This window comes from Podarcis raffonei, chromosome 13 (genome assembly GCF_027172205.1).
Source record: "Podarcis raffonei isolate rPodRaf1 chromosome 13, rPodRaf1.pri, whole genome shotgun sequence".
Lineage (NCBI taxonomy): Eukaryota > Metazoa > Chordata > Lepidosauria > Squamata > Lacertidae > Podarcis > Podarcis raffonei.
Window position 1 is genome coordinate 21,714,497 of NC_070614.1, and position 20,598 is coordinate 21,735,094.

Sequence of the window (20,598 nt, forward strand, 5' to 3'; positions counted from 1 at the left end):
AAAGATGACTTTAGAACAGTCTTGCCCCAAAATGGCAACTAGAAATTCTGTTTTTGTGACTACAACCTTGGTTTAAGGAGCCATTTGGCCCCTGGCTTATATATCTGAGTTTCTAACACTGGGAGAAAGGTGTGTGCATAAATCTTTGATTTATTCTTTTGGAAGTACAGCAATCATTGCTCCCCGCCCCCTTTTCCACTGGTCCCACCAACCAATGGCATGTGTGGGGCCTGGAAGTTTCACCAAAAGGGAATACATCCCTGATGTAAGCTGCTTATGAAAACAAGACCCCCTTTTTGGGTATTCCCGGCTGTTTTACGAATCCAGGACAAAGGACAAAGATCCTGCCAAAACAAACTTTATTGCACCAAAAAAAAAAAAAAATTATGTACAATTGTATATAAACAAGGATTCCTTATTTTTCTTAAGACCCTTGTGCATTCGAGTGTGTTTAGCTTGTTAGGCCTAAAAGTCTCGTCACTAAACATTTTGTCTAGATCAGTCATCTAGGATTGTCACTTTTGAAATGGAAAACATTCAGAAAACAGATGACTATGGGCAGCTAGAAAACCATATTTTGTTTTGTTTTGTTTTCTTACATCCACATGCGAGCCGTGTGAAAAAGAAATAACCACATAAGGCATTTTCATGTTTTCTTTTCGTTTTTGTCTTAAAAGAAATGTAATGCAATGGTTCAACAGCCAACATGCATCTGGAACTAAGGTCTCTTGAAGTTAACGGGTGCTCTGATTCCGGAACACCTCTGGTCCTGGTGACTATAGACTGGGGAAAAGCCAAACTTACACAATCGGCAGAGTTCGGAGAATAGAAGTCCTACCTAGGTCCTACTGATTTCGGTGAGACTTAAAACATTAAATGTGCACTCAAGTCCCTTTGATTTCAGTGGAGGTGAAGCACGACTGATTTCTGTTTTCGTTTTGCTGGATTGCACCCAATGAGATCAACACAAACATGATAAGATTGCCTTCGTCCTCACCAGGTCTCCCTCCACAAGGCATCTAAATGCAAACTTGCATTACAAAGCTTTTGATTCCACCGGCTATTCGTAACCCTTGGGAGATTCTTTTCTCCTTGCGGGTGGGAGAGAAACGGAGAAAAGGGCATTCCACTCCAAAAAGCAGGTATAAGGGGGTTACTTTTAGTTTTAAGCAGCAGCACATCGTACTCTACATGGGAGAGGCAGGAGTAGCTGCAAGACTGGTGTTGTGCTTGCAGATAAACAGTGCCTAGAATCACACATGAACTTCCTTTCAGAGGCCAGGTAGGAACTGCATGGCTCCTACAGCTGGGATTGGACCTATTGAGTGAAACGCGTCCTACTGGTCTGGCCACTTTTAGCATCTGCTCACCTCCCCCTGCCAAGATTTTGATCTGGGTGTGCACCTGTAGGTCAGGAGCTCCCCCCCGCCCCATTAAAAAAAAAGTCTTAAAGGGTCTCTAAAAGAAGAAGGGTAAAAAAGCAAGGGAAAGGTGCTCACAAGGCTTCTGAGCCTTTCTATGTAGAAACCAGCTTGAACTTTCAAAAGTAAAAAATAAAATACTTTGCCAGCTGGGAGGGTGGCTAGACGTTCTCCCACAATTCGATCCTCAAAAGGCATGTGCTTCTCAGTCTAGATCACGACAAAGTGATTCGGAGAGAAGGGAGTTACGGCAGATTCGGCAGACTTACACATGTGCAACTTTGCTTCGGTTTCAATAGAGGCTCCTGACAAAAAAACGAGAGCCAATCCTTCGACAGATCTCAACAGCTGGTTTTCTGCCCTGGCCTACTGTCCAACTTGGACTGATGCTTATTGCTGTCCTTCCATTAGCTTGTATCCTCCTCTACATCACTGAACTCCTAACTCTGCCCCCCAAAGCTGCAGATCTGAGTTGCTTTGAACAGAGGAGTCTGCTATGCCAAAGCTTAAGATTAGCACTGCTTTTTTCTCTACTGGTGCTGCGTTAATTTATATTTGCTCTCTCTCTCTTGAAACAAAATCAATGGCTGCATAGAATCACCTGTCTTCACTAAATTCTAATACTGTACCTTCCAAAAAAAAATATTATATGCCACTTGCAGGAAATGAACTGCCAGAATGATGACTCCTTCCAAGGATCACAAAAAATAAAAACAAAAACACTGGCCATGAAATCTGCTCAACTTCACCTTTTGAAGGCCGCAGGCTGGCTTGCTCACAAGGCTGACACATTAACAATTTAGGATCTCTCCCAGTTTGTCTCTTCCTTCTTTCCTGCCTGGATTCCGAATTTGGGGAGGGGTTATTCAAAAGGAGCTCTAGAGTTGAGTAAAGCTTTGGAAACTGCTTTTTCGTTGTCGTTTTGGATCGCCACAAAAGCCCAGTTCCGGCCAAAGTTCCTCCTCTTTGGTCTGTCTAGGACAGGCAACACCAACCCAACTAGGAAACTGAAACAGAGCGAATATGAAAACAGGGCTTGATTATTTAAATGGTCAAAGGTGCTTTTACAGACTTGGTAGAGCTGGGAGTCCATCCCTTTGTGGGAACGCTGGGAGGGAGGCGCTGAGAGTATATGCGGCATGTTTTGAAATGAAAGACGGCGGGGCGTAGAGGCAAGCTCTACCTCCTGCTCTTTTAGAAACATGGGGAGGACAGAAACCAACCCGTCGCGGGTTCTTCCAGAATGCTTTTATGCCATTTTTGCTCACGGGTCTCCAGCAGAGAAAGAGCCACTTTCAAAAGAGAGCTTGTCACAAGCCCGTGTTCAGTTTTAGCATCAAATCCTCGTTTGTTTTAAACAGCGTGTACCAGAGCACTGGAGGAGGCAATGAAGGGGTGGCTGCTGAGCCCAGGTTCTCCCCGCTCTAGAACCGGACTGGTTCTTGGGTCTCTCCGGGGTTCCTCCGCAGTGCCTGGAGTCAGAAGATCCCACCCCTACGTCTTGGGTTCCCAAGCGGTCAGGTGGGAGGCACCTAAGCCTTAATGCTCCCTTGAGTGTCTGTCTCTGTCTCAGAGGAGCTGCTTTCTGAGTCTATGTCTGGATTCTCCTGCTGGTGTTTCTCTTGCACTTTCAGGCGGATTCCTTGCAAACGCAGCAGAAGGGACTGGTAGTCAAAGTGCCCTCGCTTCTCGCCGAAGGGATCCTGTAAAAGGAGAGGAGAAGGGATGAAAATTACTTTTTTAAAAAATGCTTTATTGGTTGAAAACCGTGTAACAGAAATAATCAGTAGATGTTAAAGACAAGATAAAAAAGACAATTATTCTTTTCTTAATTGATACTTGTTTTGTGCATCATATTGTATTTAAGTTTAACATGACCTCCGATCTTCCCATTAAGTTCCCAGATAAAATTCCTTGATTACGCACTTATCTTTATTTTCCCCCTGTTATTTAACTTACTTTAAATTTTGTAAACTTATCCTACTTGCACCCAGAAGGCAATCGAAACCTGCCAACGGATTTATTTTGACAATGTTCTTTTACATAAATTCTATATATATGCCCTACTCTCTGATAAATTTTTCATCTGTAACGTATCGTAGCCTTGCTGATAGTCTCACCAATTCAGCGTGCTCTCTTAATTTATTTTGCCAGTCTAATTTGGGTGGGGTGTCCTCTCCCTTCCGACCTTCTGCAACTAAAATTCTGGCAGCAACTGTAGCATACATTAAGACTCTCCTGAGCTTTTTTGGAACTTTGTTGCCCGTAATTCCTAGCAGGAAGGCTTCAGGGTTTTTAGGGAAAGAGCATTTGAACATTTTCTTGAGTTCGTTAAACTGTCTGATCGGGATGAAAACAACTTGCATCAAGATCTGCCAGGGTTACTTGGCACATGGACTGGAAACAGGGTGGCCAAGGCCTTCTGTAACCAGTTCAAGTCACAGACGCTTGACAAGATCAATATTATTCTAAGCAGTGAGTATTTTTTAACAACCCTGAAGCCACAAGAGGAACAGGGGAACTACTGCTGGATCAGATTGGAAACCCAAGTCTAGCAAATCAGACTGCAACATGTGCTTCAGTTGAGAAAAATGACATTCTGTAAAGGGAAAATAGCTTCCTATTACAGTGGTACCTCGGGTTAAGAACTTAATTCATTCTGGAGGTCCGTTCTTAACCTGAAACTGTTCTTAATCTGAAGCACCACTTTAGCTAATGGGGCCTCTTGCTGCCACCACACTGCCAGAGCACAATTTCTGTTCTCATCCTGAAGCAAAGTTCTTAACCCAAGGTACTATTTCTGGGTTAGCAGAGTCTGTAACCTGAAGCATCTGTAACCTGAAGCGTCTGTAACTTGAGGTACCACTGTATATTGAAATCTATCTATAACCTAAGAGGAACCTGCTGAATTAGCCCAAAGGCCCATCTAGTCCAGCATCCTGTTCGCACAGTAGTCAACCAGATGCCTGTGGGAAATTGTCAAGCAGGACCCTCTGCCCTCCTACAGTTTCCAGGAACTGGTATTCAGGAACATCGATGCCTCTGATTGTGGAAGCAGAGAGCACAGCCATCAGGGCCATGGCAGCCATGGAAGCTCACTTCCCGGATTAGAGAATTTAGCATCTTTCATCCCCATCCCCTTGCTGGATGCTCTTTTCCCAATAACCAGGATCTATTCAAGTCTCCTACCTCTCACCCCCTCATTCCAACATCCTGCTCGTGTTAATATAAAAAAGGTAAAAGGTAGAGGACCCCTGGACAGTTACATCCAGTCAAAGGCGACTATGGGGTTGCAGTGCTCATCTCGCTTTCAGGCCAAGGGAGCCGGCGCTTGTCCACAAACAGCTTTCCGAGTCATGTGGCCAGCATGACTGAACTGCTTCTGGAGCAACAGAACACCGTGATGGAAGCCAGAGTGCATGGAAACACCGTTTACCTTCCTGCCGCAGTGGTACCTATTTATCTACTTGCACTGGCGTGCTTTCGAACTGCTAGGTTGGCAGGAGCTGGGCCAGAGCAACGGGAGCTCACTCCGCCACAAGGATCCAAACCGCCAACTTTCCAATCTGCAAGCCCAAGGGGCTCAGTGGTTTAGACCACAGCGCCACCCGCATCCCACAATATACTTCCAGCCAGTTCCTGGTGCTTCAGAAATGCCAGCAATTGGTCATTTCTCCTAATTTGTCCTCCATACCTCAGGTTTTCAATTTGCCCTTTGGGAAAACCCTCAGCTGAGCAAACGAGCCCACTTCTCAAGAGGGAAGGAAATATGACAATCTAAACAAAAACAAAAACAAGGAGGCTGCCTTCCGGAGTGGGCAGTCATAGACACCTGATCCTTACCTGCATTGTCTGTCCTTGGAGGTGAAGCCGCTCTTTGCATACCCCCTCGTAGAAATCATAATACTCCATGAAGGACTTTTCCATGACACCCCTAGCAAGCAAAATGAACCGTAAGGCCGCAGAGCAAGGATGTGACAGGTGGTTTATAACAAAAGGGCTACTGCCATAGTTCATGCTCCTGAAAATTAGTTTGTCATGTGCACATTTCTTAAAAACAACCACAACAGTTAACATTTCCCCACAGTGCAACACACTTTGGTTCCCTCCCTCAAGCATGACCTGCTGACCAAAATACTATAAAAAACAACAACCTTAAGAGGCAGACAGCAGGGAGGGCTTCTATGGAGCCATGAATACAACTATACCTTGGTTGTCGAATGCCTTGTGACTCAGACGTTTTGGCTCCCGAACGCCGCAAACTTGGAAGTGGGTGTTCCTTTTTGCAAATGTTCTCTGGAACGCGAACATCCGACGCGGCTTCTGATTGGGTGCAGGAAGCTCCTGCAGCCAATCAGAAGCCGCGCCTTGGTTTTCAAATGTTTTCAGAAGTCAAACAGACTTCTGGAATGGATTCCTTTTGTGAACCAAGCTCCAACTGTACTGCAGTTTGCATTGCTTGCACAAATAACCCCAGCAAAAGATCTGAATTAACAAGACACATGTTGGTAATCTGGAGTGGAAGGAACAGAATCCGGACAACGATCATGCAGCTGCAGGAATGAATGGATGAAGGTGCTTGAATGCCGAGGCATGGGTTTCATGCTGGCAAACAGTTTTTTTAAGTGTGTGCGGGGCGGGGGGTGTTCGGGTCCGGTGCGTTTCCACAGCAACAGAATTCCCGGACTTGCAGCAGAGCAGCACAGCGCGTGCTTCTGGTGTGAGTGAGCTTGCAGAAGAAGAGTTTGGATTTGATATCCAGCCTTTCACTCCCCTTCAGGAGTCTCAAAGCGGCCAACATTCTCCTTTCCCTTCCTCCCCCACAACAAACACTCTGTGAGGTGAGTGGGGCTGAGAGACTTCAAAGATGTGTGACTGGCCCAAGGTCACCCAGCAGCTGCATGTGGAGGAGCGGGGACGCGAACCCGGTTACCCAGATTACGTGACTACTGCTCTTAACCACTACACCACACTGGCTCTCTAAAGAAGAGAAAGTCCACACGCTGTTGTTCCTCTAAACTAACAGCTTTATTTACATCGGAACGCTAAAATAATAAACAGACCATTGGAGACGGCAGGCGCGGTGTCTCTGCGTCTCTCGGCAAAAAAAGTGAAAGTAACGCACAGACAAAGAACCTAGCTTTTCCCGGATGTAGAGAAAAACAACTCCCCAGATGCAGGGCACACACAGAGCTGTTAACCCTGTAAACTCCAAACCTCACAGGAAGTCTGACTAAGGGGTACCTCCCTCTCCTCTTCTCCATGCTAAATGCCTGAAACCCATGGACTGAGATGGCCAAACGTACCGTAAAGGCTCCGGACAAGGGCATTTTCCTTCTAGCATGTCACACACAGCGACCCTGATAGTCTCGTGCCGAATACACTCGTTGTAATTTTTACTGTCTCCCGGATGTCTTTCCTGCAAGAGATTGGTGGCCAAAAACAAAAGTCTCCTTTTACGAAGTTCAAGACACATGGCCCACAACTTTGGTCTTGTCGGGGGGAGAAGAGAGAGACTGGGAAGGCCTCCAATTAGTATGGCTGACATTGCCCATTGGAAACACTGGCCAGTCGCTGATAAAAGTGGATTGACAATCCTATTTCAAACCAGAGCTATGGTCCATGAAAGATCCCAAAGAGGTTCCATACATGGTCTTGCTCTGCAGACAAGCTGCGAATATGTGCATACGGACTGCAGCATATGGAGTTATCCAGGGCTGCTCAAGGCATTCTTCCTTTCCACTCTGTCCCAATGCAGTCAGCTGTTTTAACACAACAGAGAAGCAGGCCCCACCTGCAGCAACTTGCCAAACCTCTGAATCGGGAGGGTCTTCTTAAAAGGATGTAGGGGTTGGAGATCGAACCTCAACGGGTCTTATTGCTCTGCCGACATTCCCGTTTCTAAGAGAGCTGTTTGTTACAGGACAGCCACTTCCCTGTCCCTGTAACCAAGAGCTCCGTAAAGTGGGCACTAACCCACGATTCAGGCTACTTACCTGCTCAAAGCCAGGCTCGTTGTGATAAGGGTTCTCAGTCATCAGGGACTGTATAGATATAAGGACCGAAGAGATGCTCTGGGCAGGACTCCAGGCTGGACCAGTCCACGTACTGCCAGACAGCAAGAAACGGGAGTTTATTTTCACACAGCCAAACAAACACAATTCTGTAAAGTGGAGTGGATGATGTGTGGCTTTCAATGTACTTTGATTTGTAACTTGTGAGAGGCCTAGCTGTGTGTGTGTGTGTGTGTAGGTAGGTTGGTAGGTAGTAAAAAAAGACAGTTTCCAGTGTAGGTAGGTTGTTGGTCTTTTGTTTTGTTTTGCTTTGGTTCTTGTCTGTTTTTTGTAAGTCTTGGCGGTTTTAAATTTGGAGGTTTAAGTACATTATGTTGGTATGGGAAACTGTCGTGTGATGGGCCAATGGCCGTAATAAAGATCAATACAATAGTGTAGGTAGGGTAGGTAGTAAAAAAACACCAAACAGTTTCCAGGCCTCAGTGTGGTGGGAAAAAAATTGAAGACGTAATGGCAAGAACCACTAAACAAGCAAAGAAGATAGAAAAGCCCAATTCTGTGACACATGTAGCAGATAAATAGCATAGTTATAAATGAAATTGCAGGCAGGATTCGAGATAAAAGCATCAGCAGATAGACAGCAAAATAATTGTAATTTTGTAATGTAATGAGAAACTTTTTTGTAATAGATAAAAAGATGTAATGCAGTAGAAAAAAAGGTTTGAGTAAAAGCACTGTGGAGGTGAGGGTAGGAAGTCATTTTATGAAACAATGTACAGTGGTACCTCTGGTTGCGGATGGGATCCATTCTGGAGGTCTGGTCGGATCCCGAGGTTTCCGCAATCTGAGGACTGCTTCTGTGCATGCGCGTGGGGGTGAAACCCGGTAAAATACTTCCGGGTTTGCTGCACGCACATCCCAAAGTTTATGTAACCAGAGGGTTATGTAAATGGAGGTTCGACTGTATTTGTTTTGAAGGTAGTTGTGAAAACGTTTGAATACACACACACACACACACACGTTATGAAGATGGATAATTACTGTTTTGTGATAAAACCATTCCAAACTTTTATGCATCTTTCCAGTATACAATCTGAATCGAGGGCTGTTTGCATTCAGTCTCACACAAGAGCCACACACAAAGTCTGGCAATGAGGGGAGAATTCAGCCTCCTAAGGATCACATTCCTTTTCTGTTTAGATGTCTAGCTCTTATCAAACGTACTGGAATTCAGAAACCTTGGGAGCTGGCTGATTAGGGGAGCGAGGGGGACAAGGGGGCAGGATTCCCAGTGGCCAGGGCTCAAGGCGTCAACACCCCACGCATCTCCTTGGCAAGTCTCCGTAATTAGGAGAAACAGAATAAATCATGGCACATGTCTGTGATAAACAAGTCGGAAATTCCATTGTTTCTTGACATCGCCATCCTCTTTCAGAGCACCAGCTACACATTGTGTCTACACCTCAGTTCCTAGAAGCTGTGTGAAATATCTGAGGAATTCTATTTGGAGCATTCCCACTGTCCAGAGATGAAGGACAAAATGCTAAACTATGAAAACAGGAAATAAAAATCCAGAAACACAAAACAGGATAATGAAGTTGCATAGCACGGTGTCCCTGCCCCTTGCTTTTTCAGGGTGCTGGTGCAAGAGCACCTGATTTTTCCCAAATAACATGTAAAAGGTGCTTGCTTGGGTCCCCAAATCCAATTAGATCCTAAAAGGTTCCAAATCCATATATATCCTAAAAAGCACTTGTGGCTAACAGACAAAGTGTAGCAAGTAAATGTGGTTTAAAACGCCCAAGGCCATGCCTGAGCATTAGTGACCCTACAAAGAAAAGAATGCTTTAACTGCAGAGGGGATAAAAATCAATGATTTTTTTTAAATTAAAAAATAATAATCAGATTTTAAAATTTTAAACAGGATTTTTTTAAAGTTAAATCGGATTTTTAAAATAAAATGCTTTTGCAGGAAAAATCTTTCTAAAGATACTTTTCTATTTAAGTTACATTATACAGTGGTACCTCGCAAGACGAATGCCTCACAAGACAAAAAACTCACTAGACGAAAGGGCTTTTTGTTTTTTGAGCTGCTTCACAAGACGATTTTCCCTATGGGCTTGCTTCGCAAGACGGAAACGTCTTGCAAGTTTGTTTCCTTTTTCTTAACACCGTTAATACAGTTGCGACTTGACTTCGAGGAGCAACTCATAGAACGTGGTGTGGTAGCCTTTTTTGAGGTTTTTAAAGACTTTGGTGATTTTTGAAGCTTTTCCAAAACTTTCCCGACACCGTGCTTCGCAAGATGAAAAAAATCGCAAGACGACAAAACTCGCGGAACAAATTAATTTCGTCTTGCAAGGCACCACTGTAGTTCAAAGGCTACTCATCAGGAAATAAGGATTTGTTTTAAGTTTTTAATGTGTGCTAAAACTCAGTCTAAGTTGTTTGTTTGTTTTTTAAACTGTTTAACCACATCAGTTGACAAACATAGATACATATGCTATACTGTTTTTGTTACATAAATTGTTTAAATTGTTATAAATTGTTTAAATTGTTATTAAGGAAATTATTATTTTTCTCCTTCCAATAAAGTACAGCAGAAAAGCTGTCCAAATATAAAGAGCTAACTTATTAAACCTCACAATAATTTCATAATTATCTGTCTATGTATTTCTAATAGTATAACCAAATCAGTAATTTTTGATAGAACTGTAAAAAAAAACCTACTCTGAAAATTTATTATTCCAAAAATGGAACCTTCCTCTGGTTGTAAATATTAAGATTATACCAGCAAGAATGAGTCTTTCTGTCAAAGAATGATTTAAATCAAGTTCTTGCTTACTAGTGATTTAAATTGATTTGATTTAAATCAAATCCACCCTGCTTAGCTGTGGGATACCCAATTCTTCCTCTCTATACATGCTTTGTTACTTTGAAGCTTGGACACAAGACAGTATTACTAGGGAAGATCATAATTTTCATGCTTGAGTTATGTTAGCTTTCTCCAAACTGGTGTCGCCCAGGCGCTTTGGACTGCAAATTCTTTTTTTGTTTAATAATTTTTATTAACAAACCAATCAAATCACATTAATTCCAAATTACAGAGCCAAATTTTAAATTTTTGTTGGGGGTACCCATATTTCGAGCTCCAAAAGGAGCTTGGACTGCAAATTCTACCAGCCCCAGTCAACGCAGCAGATTGTCAGTGATGATAGGAGTTAAGGCCCAACGTCTGCCCAGCATCAAGTTGAGAAAGACTACAATGGTATATACGAAATGATGCGGTTTCTCAAGCCTGGAAGCCCATAGACCAGGCATAGGCAAACTCGACCCTCCAGATGTTTTGGGACTACAATTCCCATTATCCCTGACCACTGGTCCTGCTAGCTAGGGATCATGGGAGTTGTAGGCCAAAAACTACTGGAGGGCCGAGGCCGAGGCTGCCATAGACGGTCACTTTCTATTCCCGATCTAACTTTCTTAAGGATGTTGAATACAGCAGCTCCATTCAGCTCCCATCATTTTCTTTTTCAAGCACCATCTTTTGAATCAGGTCAGAGGCAGAAAACCACCCAAACCGGCTCTGCCCCCACGATGCACGACGCAAGCAAGGGGCCTGTCAGCCTCTGGCCATTGCGAACAGAAACAGGCCGAAGGGCACGAGCGACTGGGCAGAGTATAAAATCTGCAACTATGGCCACTTCCTGTTGTACTCTGGTTTGAAGAGCTCTCAGCTGGAGGGCTGGAAATGAAGACCACACAGGATCAGCAGGAAAAGCAACGCCCCAAACTTTCAAGAGAATGCTTTGTGGTTTCTGAAAATGTAATGCTATTTGAAACCAACCTCTCCCCCCCACAAAAAACCCATGCAAATATAGAAAGGAAAACTAAACGCTGCCGATAGCTGAGCCAAATGAACAGAAGCTCTGGATGTTACAGGAAGCACTGTCAACCATGTGCATGATTTTCTCGCGCATCTGGCTGATGGCAGAGACTCCTTGCAATGTCCAAAGATGCTCAAATGCTCTATGCCAGGGGTGGCCAACTCCCAAGAGACTGCAATCTACTCACAGCATTAAAAACTGGCAGTGATCTACCCCTGTTTTTGGGGGGTTCAGGTTAAAGTGGTTAAGCTTTTTTTAACGGGATTAGGAAAGCCACGATTTTTGGGAGTTCAAGGCTAAGCTGCTGGCCGTTTTTAGGGAGAAAGGGGAACAGCCTCTCAACAACAGATCGCTGGGAAAACAAACAGCTTCACTGAGTAAACTCCATCTTCCGTTCTGCAGATCGTGCAACAATGGAAGGCGGGGCCGGATTCTATTTTACCAACGCTAAGGAAAGGGACCCAGCGATCGACAAAAACCTCCTGGGGATCTAACAGTAGATCGCAATCGACCTATTGGACATCCCTGTTCTATGCCATCTGAAGGCAGCCAGCCACTAAACAGGGCTGCCTTCAGATGTCTTCTAAAAGTCAGATAGTTGTTTATTTCCTTGACAAGCATGTGTCCCAGTGTGCCCTGTCTTGGAAATGATGATGATGATGGGAATATAATTAATTCAAAGCCTCGCATTTTAAGAAGAAATACTAGCGTGGTTCACAAAAAATAAAAGACAACAGCAAAACAAGAAGAATGAAGCCAACTGTAAAAAAATACGAGCTAGTCATAGCATAACAACAGCATTGAAACATATATATAAATGAGGAAGCCCATTTCAAAAAGCGTAACAGCTAAAAACAATCAAATTGGGAGATCCAAGTTAGGAACAGCAGGGAAATACTTGTCTAAACAGGTGTGACTTCAAAAGCTGGCGGAGTGGCAATACCTTTGGGGGCCTCCCATATTGTAGCAAGGGGAGCTACCAGTGAAAAAGCCTGCCCCTCTCGTTCCCACAAGATGATCATCCTCAACCTACCTGGCTCTGAACAGAAACAAACACACACACACACGTTTCATCGACATGATAATTGCATGCAGAAGTGTGGACTTCCCTGAAGCAGCTCAGGCTGCTCAGCTCCTTACCCTAGAATACTGAGGCAGACCTTCCCATTGCGGTAGAAGTTAGGGTTAAACCTCACTGTGTTATTCCCGGTTGTCATCAGTTTGACCCGCGGCGGATGGATGGGATAATCTGGAGGACAGCGAAACAGGAACAAGAAGAAACCCCCTTCGTAAGGCGTGTCAAAGGGGCCTGTGATCAACGCATGAATCTGCAAGAGAAAAGCCCAGCTCGCGCAAAAACTTCCAACTGGGTGCAGCGTCGGCAGAGCCTGCGCGGGACGCAAGCCGGCCGCTAAGAGAGTTAAGGGGGGGGGAGAAGAGAGATCCTCTACAAAGCATTAGGGAAAACTCATTGCCCCCTCAGGTTCAAGTATCAAGCTCAAGTTCACACAGGTAGCAGTTGAGGAGGCCCAAATTATTTCTGGAGCGCACCACTTCTTCACACTATGGGTGGACGACTGCGAAAGCAACTGGTTTTGTGGTTTTGCCCCACAAGGACAGGCACCCATTAAACAGCAGCAGCACCCAGTGGCTCTCTCCACAGAGCAAGGGGTGAGGAGGATATGAGTCTGAGCACCATCAGGAGGAAGGGGGAGAAATGTTCCCACTTACCTTTTGCATGGACGCGCCCCCCCCCCAAAGAACCCCAGTCACAACAAGGGCAACAACAGAGACAACTCCTGGGCTTTGAGCCCACAGAATAGCTCCCTATCCACTTGGCCACAGCAGTAGACAAGACACACAAGGCCCGGTCTCAGGCATACATGGGCTTTCTTTTCATGGAGGAGCTTTCCCCACCTGTGGTCTGGAGTGATAAAAACTGTGTATACCACATCATCTGTATGAACGAGGCCTCATTTGACCTTCAACGAAATGGCCACTCAATGTGGTCAAACTTCAGGCATGTGAGATCTACTTTTTTTAAAAAAAACAACAGATCCCTCAGATATACCAAGAGGAAGCCAGTGAAATATTGTGACTCAGGGGCAGACCTACTTAAAATTCAGAATGCTTAAGAATAAATCAACAGAAGGAGGTTTCTCTCTGTTTCTTTGATAACACCTGGACGGGAAAGATTAACGATTTGGGAGCTGCCAAAATAACAATTCTCAAAGAGCTGGACAGAACTCTGAATTTGGATGCAATTAAATGAAGTGGTGCGATGAAAAAACAAAAACAGTTGAAAAAGTACAATATACGGACAAATCTGCACTCCATAGGGGAAAAAAGTATCTGTTTTCTGACATGAATGAGGATCACATAGACAGAGTCAAAACGTTGAGGAAAAAATCAGATATGGAATTATGGAAAACATTGATGATGAGAGGCAGGACTAAGATGTTGAAAGCGCTTCGGAATTCAGACCGTGGGAAGCCAAAACAAAAATTATTACAGTTTGGAAGACAATTGGACTTTCTTTTATTTTAGTTTTTTATTTTCATTGGATTTGATTTGATATGTTAATTAGATGTTTTAATTGGAAAATTAATAAACGCTTTAAAAAAATAAAATAAAAATCAGAAACAGAGCCGGAGATTGCTTCCTTCTCCCTTTTGAAAAGGCACCCAAAACCCTCATTCTAACACATTTATCAGGGTGAGCAGAACATGAATTGAAAAGATTTGCCTAAGGATGAAGATGCTTTGTGCAAACTTCACTTTGCCGAATTTCTCCTGTGGCAATCGCTCTGCTACCCTTTCCCATAGGCTGCTGCCATAAATGAAATTTCAAGTCATAGCAAGGTGAACTTCGGTATGCTAGCCCTCCTAAAAACAGCAGGAAACCCCTTCAGGCAGGACCCACTACAGAGGAAGGCATTCAGATACCACCTACCTTGGTCATATCATGGGGGTCAGGCACTACAAACATTCCAGGAGGGGGTTCCTTGTAGATAGACATGATATCTCTGGGAAACAAAAATAATAATAGCAGCAATGGATTAATCAGTCAACTGTTTCTCTAGAGCCGTGTTTCTCAAGCTTGGGTCCCCTGCTGTTGTTGGACTACTACAACTCCCATCATCCCTTATCACTGGCCCTGCTAGCTAGGAATGATGGGAGTTGTAGTCCAACAACAGCTGGGGACCTCAAACAGCGTTTGAGAAACACTGCCGGAGCTTCCAGCTTTGTACCCCAATCCCCAAATCCTGTTGCTGAATTCTTGAGAAACAGCCCTGCTCTAAAGAGGGAGAGAGAGAAGGAAACCTAAGTTTCTAGAACTCATGGCTTCAGGCAGGCAGTCAATCTTAAAAGACTGCTGAAAACGAATATAAAGATCTTCCCTATAAAGGACTCTCCATAAAGTTGTGTTGTGCTTTTCATAGCCCTCCTCACTCCTTTTTACTCCTTTGTCCCATTTTAATCCGTATTTGTTTCCGCCTATGTCACAACTTATTACCTTCCAAATGCATGGCACATTATACGGGCAGCTCCAAATCAAGCACATTATCACAATATAGCCCATCAAAGGAAAGGAAGAGAAAAGGGAAAGCCCAGGATTTTGAAACACTGTGAATATCACAGCTTAGGCTGGGACACCAGAAGAGGGAGGGGCAATTCAATCATGAAGGACACATTTTCATCACCCACTCTGGCCTATGAGAAACTGCTTCCTCAAACTCTTACCACACACATACAGCCATGGGAAAAAGAAAGTACACCCCCTTTGAATTATGTGCTTTTACACATCAGGACATAATAGCAATCATTTGTTCCTTAGCAGGTCTTAAAATTAGGTAAATTCAACCTCAGATGAACAACAACGCATGTCATATTACAGCGTGTCATGATTTATTTAACAGAAATAAAGCCAAGATGGAGAAATCCTGTGTGAAAAACTAAGTACAGTGGTACCTTGGTTTACGAACTTAATCCGTTCCGGAAGTCTGTTCTTAAACCAAGACGCTCTTTCCCTAATGAGGTCTCCCGCCGCCAGTGCCCTTCCACCATTCGGCTTCCGTTCTTAGACTGAGGTAAAGTTTGCAAACCAGGACACTACTTCCAGTTTTTGTGGAGTTCGTAAACCAAATAGTTCGTAAACAGGACTGTTCTTAAACTGAGGTACCACTGTACACCATTACAGCTTCCATAGGAATTAAGAGGCTAAGTAGACAGGGGGTGCTAATCAAATGTCCTTGCAAGTGTGCCCACCTCTATAAAAGACAAAATTTTAGCAGTTTGCTGGTCTGGAGCATTCAGGTGTGTTTTAACACAGTGCCAAGGATGAAAGAGGACACAGTGCTCTTAGAGAAGCAAGTACTGCTGCCCATTTGCAACCAACTTTAAGTACATTGTCTACAGTGGGAAAGATTATTCAAAACTGGAGTTGCCAATCTTCTCAGGAGTGGACGTCCCAGCAAATTCACGCCAAGGTCAGACCGTGCAATGCTCAGAGAAATCACAAAAAAACCCAAAAGTTATGGTACATCTCAGGCCCTACAGTTAGCATGTTAAATGTTAAAGTTCACGACAGTACGATTAGAAAAAGACTGAACAAGTATGAATGGGCCAAATTTTCTCCACAACCATGTGAGGGACAGATAAAGTCCTACAGGAAACAATTGCTTCACATTATTGGTGGTTCTACAAGCTATTGAAGGGACACTGTGGGTTAAACCACAGAGCCTAGGGCTTGCTGATCGGAAGGTCGGCAGTTCAAATCCCCGCGACGGGGTGAGCTCCCGTTGCTCTGTCCCAGCTCCTGCCAACCTAGCAGTTTGAAAGCACGAAGTGCAAGTAGATAAATAGGTACCACTCTGGCGGGAAGGTAAGCGGCGTTTCCGTGCGCTGCTCTGGTTCGCCAGAAGCGGCTTAGTCATGCTGGCCACATGACCCGGAAGCTGTATCCCGGCTCCCTCGGCCAATAAAGCGAGATGAGCGCCGCAACCCGAGTCATCTGCGACTGGACCTAATAGCCAGGGGTCCCTTTACCTTTAACTTTTTACAAGCTATTGAATCATAAGGTGAACTTAAGTTTTTCACACATGGCTTTCCATTTTGGCTTTATTTCTGTTAAATACATCATGACATAGTGCAATATGCCACGCCGTTGTTCATCTGAGGTTGTATTTACCTAATTTTAAGACCTGCTAAAGGAACAGATGATTGTTATTATGTCTTCATATGTAAAAACACAGAATTCAAAGAGGATGCACTTTCTTTTTCCCCCATGACTGTACACTAACAACAGAAAATGTTCTTGGTATGAACGCTGCTTAATGAGAACGCACCTACATCAAAAGTCAGAGGTTGTGGACTCAAAGTTAGCTGGGCGGCAGTGGGGGGGGGGGAGACCACACTTCCTTCTTCTCACTAAACAATAGACAGTTGTTAAAGAGCAGGCAGGGTGAATTGGCATCTCCTGCCGTACATATAAATTGTGCCAACAGCACATTATAACAACTGCAGTCCTTCTCAGGCTCACTGCAGCCCTCGGCCCATAACACAAACACCTGTTTTGGCACATAACAAACAGCACACTCCGCGGAGGAAGGAGGCGACCTAGCACACTTCTGGGAAAAGAGGCTGCTACAAGTTCACTTTCGTTTTGGTTTGCCACAGACAATAAGGCTTTTGTTCCTGGGATTAAACGTGGAACTGGCATAACTGCTCCTGAAGTGGTTGCGTTCAGCTCTAGGAACAAACCCAAACTGTCCCTCCCGCCACCCCCAGTTATTTCCAAGCTTTAAAACAAGCCTGGGAAGCCTCCTTCTATCAGAGCACCCGAAACATCTGCCTAGTAACACTTGCTTGATAGTGTACCCAAGATCTAGATTTCCAGAATCTGCTAGGCAGGCCTCACCTAGTTGTGCTGACTGGAGATGGCAACGATTCAACACAGAGTATGGTTTGTGCAAAGGAGATATTCTTGACCGCAATGGAGGACTTTCCTTCCCCTTGCAGTTCCTCACATTCTCCAAAAGCGCTAGCCGAGGCTAAAAGAATTCTTACTGCTAGTGCATTCTGGCCTTCTCATTCTCCTCTATACCCAGAAGGGATCTTCTGGGCAGATGGAACAGCCTCTCATAACAACATGTTAAAGCATTAATTAACAGCACACTAAGTACTGAACAAATGTAACCCAGGTCATAGAGAAGTTCATTTCAAGGCCTGCATTCAAATTCCACGCCTGCCAAGGACACAGCTTATGTCCTTGGGCCATAACAGCAATTCCACAGCAGCTATACGGGGATGGCAACCGCCTACCTCTCAGGGCTGTTGCAAGATACAGGGAACACAAAGATGGAAAGCATTCTGGAAAATAACTGCTGCTGCTACAGACGTATTTTCGTGCTGCTGATAGCAGCCTTTGCCAAAGAGCTTACAGTCTATGGGTGCCTAGTGAGAATTACTTAGCATGCGCAGCAGCTGTGAAAAAGGCAAATTCCATATCACGGTTCGCTAGGAAAGGGTTCCAAAATAAAACTGCCTGCATCAGGCATTTTGACAAACCTAGGGTACAACAATCGTATTCAGCTGGGTACAGTTCTGCTTAACACCCCTCAAAAAGAGAGTTGGGAAAGGTAAAGGAAAGGGCAACTCAAATAATCAAGGAATTACAATATTTGGGACTTGTTAGTTTAACAGGGATGCACAAACTTTTTTCAAAGATGAAGAGAACATGAGTGAGGGCCATCCTTTTTAGTATTTTACCCCAGGAGATAGGCTGCCACAGGGGCCAGATTAAACCGACAGGCGGGCTGGATTAGGCCCCCAAAACGGACTTTGGATATGTCTGGTTTAGAAATAAGGCAAGTAAGGGGGAAATGATAGAGGTGTATTAAGTTATGGAGAAAATGAGCAGAAGTTTTCCTCCCTCTTTCATGATGATAGAATCTGGGGCTGAGTGGGGGGAGATTCAAGACCAAGACAGACAGGGCATCGCTGAACTACGGAACTGGTTCCCACAAGACACAGGTGTGGTCACCAATTTGGAGTGCTTTAAAAGAGGGTAAGACAAATTCATGGCTGACAAGGGTATTAATGGCTCCTAGTTATGATGGCTGCAATACCTCCAGTAGCAGCACAGCTCAAAATACTAGCTACTGGGGCTTATGAGGGGAAGAATGCTATTGAGCCAGTCCTGCTTCTTGGCTGTCCATAAGGAGAACAGAACCCTTTGGTCTCATTTAACAGGGCTATTTTTAACTTGCACAATTTTTATATGTTTCAAATGTCCCATTGCCCCTTTAACCCTAAATCCTTTACAGCACGGTGGGCTAAAGGAACATTTTAAATCATGTTATTGATTATGACTACAAAACTAATTTTTTTACATTATTGTTGATTATGAATGCAAACCTAAACTTGTGACCGAGTCCTAAATAAAATAAAGTGAGTATGTACTGCAATGCACTGTTAATTGTGCAGAACAATGGGAAATACTGGGATGTCTCTCGCTCCCCAAGTTTATATGGTTAGCAGCAGAAGATGATCTCTGCACTGAGAGAAGGAGCTGTCGATGCTGGAAAGAAGTCATCCTAAATAAAACTTCACACCTTTCCATCACATGTAAACCAAGCAAGCCAACTTCAGCAAAGGAGAAAGCCAACGCCAAAATTTGGGACCTTAAACAACAATTCCAAATAATTCTAATTCCAAAGAAACTTCTAAAAATGAGTTGTCTTATCTTTGGATGCTACACACTAGCAAGGCGCATATATATATATATATATATATATATATATATATATATATTGAAAATGAGGCTCTAAATATGTTATATGCCAATTGTAATCTGATACAGAACAAGGAAGTTGAGCCTGGGGTGTAAACAATCTAGGATATCCTCCTTACAGGGATGCTTGAGCATAAGGTTATATCACCTTCAGGGCTGTGAAAGCCACTGCTGATCTTAAATGTACCTGGGCTGTTATAATAGGGAGTTTATACCCCCAAACTCTTGCTTAACGGATGCACAACACCACTCCCTTAAGAGCTACAAGCCATATGGAAATGCAACAGGTGCTGCAGGTCCCCTCCACTACGGCACCCGCATACCGGCCACGGCGCACCAGTTGTCACACTATACCCCCTCTCCAGTTGTTGGACTACAACTCCCATCATCCCTAACCACCGGCCATGCTGGCTGGGGCCGATGGGAGTTACAACAACATCCAGAGGGCCTCCAGTCCCCCACCCTCGCTTATGGGGAATTCCTTGCAGACGCTGAATCGCTGCCAAGAAAGTAGGGCAGTTAAATCTTTCCTGGGCGAGTTGATAGAGAAGGAAAACTCTCCCTGCCCCATTCCGCCCTCAGATGTATGTACAGACAGGATGAGACGCCCGGGGAATTAAGGCGCGTACTACGCACTCTGCACAAGCTCAGGAACACTACCCCACCCACACCTTCCGGGCCAGAAATCTGGAAAGCGGGAGGTTCCGGCATTTGCCCGGGGAGCGGAAAGTCTCTCACCGTTTGATGCGGAGCAGGCAAGCCGGGCTCGGCCTCTCGCCGTCCCAGTCGCCGCTGGTGGTGGGGTCCCAGAAGGCCGAGTGCGAGAGGAGCACCCCGGCCGCGGCAGCCGCGGCGGCCGAGCTGGGGATCCCGGGCACCGAGGTCCCGCCAGCCCCGACTCCCGCACCCGCTCCGGATGCGGCCCCGGCTGAGCCCAGCCCCGCCACCGCCCAGATCTCGGCCGGCAGGAACACCCCGGGGCCGCCGCCGCCGCCCGCTCCAGCTCCCGGCCCCGCGCTCGACGGCGGCGCCGCCGCCAGCACCGCGGCCGCAGCCGCCTCCTCGGCAGCCGGACTCTCCGCCATCATCGCCAACAGCCCCGGCTACGCTTCCGGGACCTCCGACGCCAGCGACAGGGGCGGGCAGAGCGGACCTCTAAGCGCCGCCCAGCGTCGTCGACGGCGCCGCACGGCGGCCACAGAGCGGAGGAGTCCCAGAGCGCCCCTACGGGAAACAGGAAGACCCGGAAACCAAAGGGGTAACGTATCGGAAGCCCCCACTTCCGGCGCCGATGAGAATCTTTCGTATGCAGGACATTCGAAAACTCGAATTAGGAACGATTGGATGCTGCCTTTTGGATTTAAAGTCTTAGGTGTCTATTTTCTATTATTATTATTAACCCTAACTCGAGTTTTCGAATGTCCTGCATAGGGAAGATTCTATTATTATTATTATTATTATTATTATTATTATTAAATAATA

At 45.0% G+C, this 20,598-nt stretch overlaps 1 protein-coding gene across 1 annotated transcript; it reads right to left on the reverse strand.

Moving 5' to 3' along the window:
• Nucleotides 1-342: 342 nt before the first annotated feature.
• Nucleotides 343-20,290, reverse strand: UBE2Z (ubiquitin conjugating enzyme E2 Z). Its single transcript, XM_053361142.1, has 7 exons — nucleotides 19,855-20,290; nucleotides 14,275-14,347; nucleotides 12,463-12,650; nucleotides 7,418-7,529; nucleotides 6,728-6,840; nucleotides 5,265-5,355; nucleotides 343-3,124 (listed from the first exon to the last, which is right to left on the reverse strand). The coding sequence occupies exons 1-7, from the start codon at nucleotides 20,202-20,204 to the stop codon at nucleotides 2,954-2,956; spliced, it is 1,098 nt and encodes a 365-aa protein (XP_053217117.1). The 5' UTR covers nucleotides 20,205-20,290; the 3' UTR covers nucleotides 343-2,953.
• Between the last annotated feature and the right edge of the window lie 308 nt (nucleotides 20,291-20,598).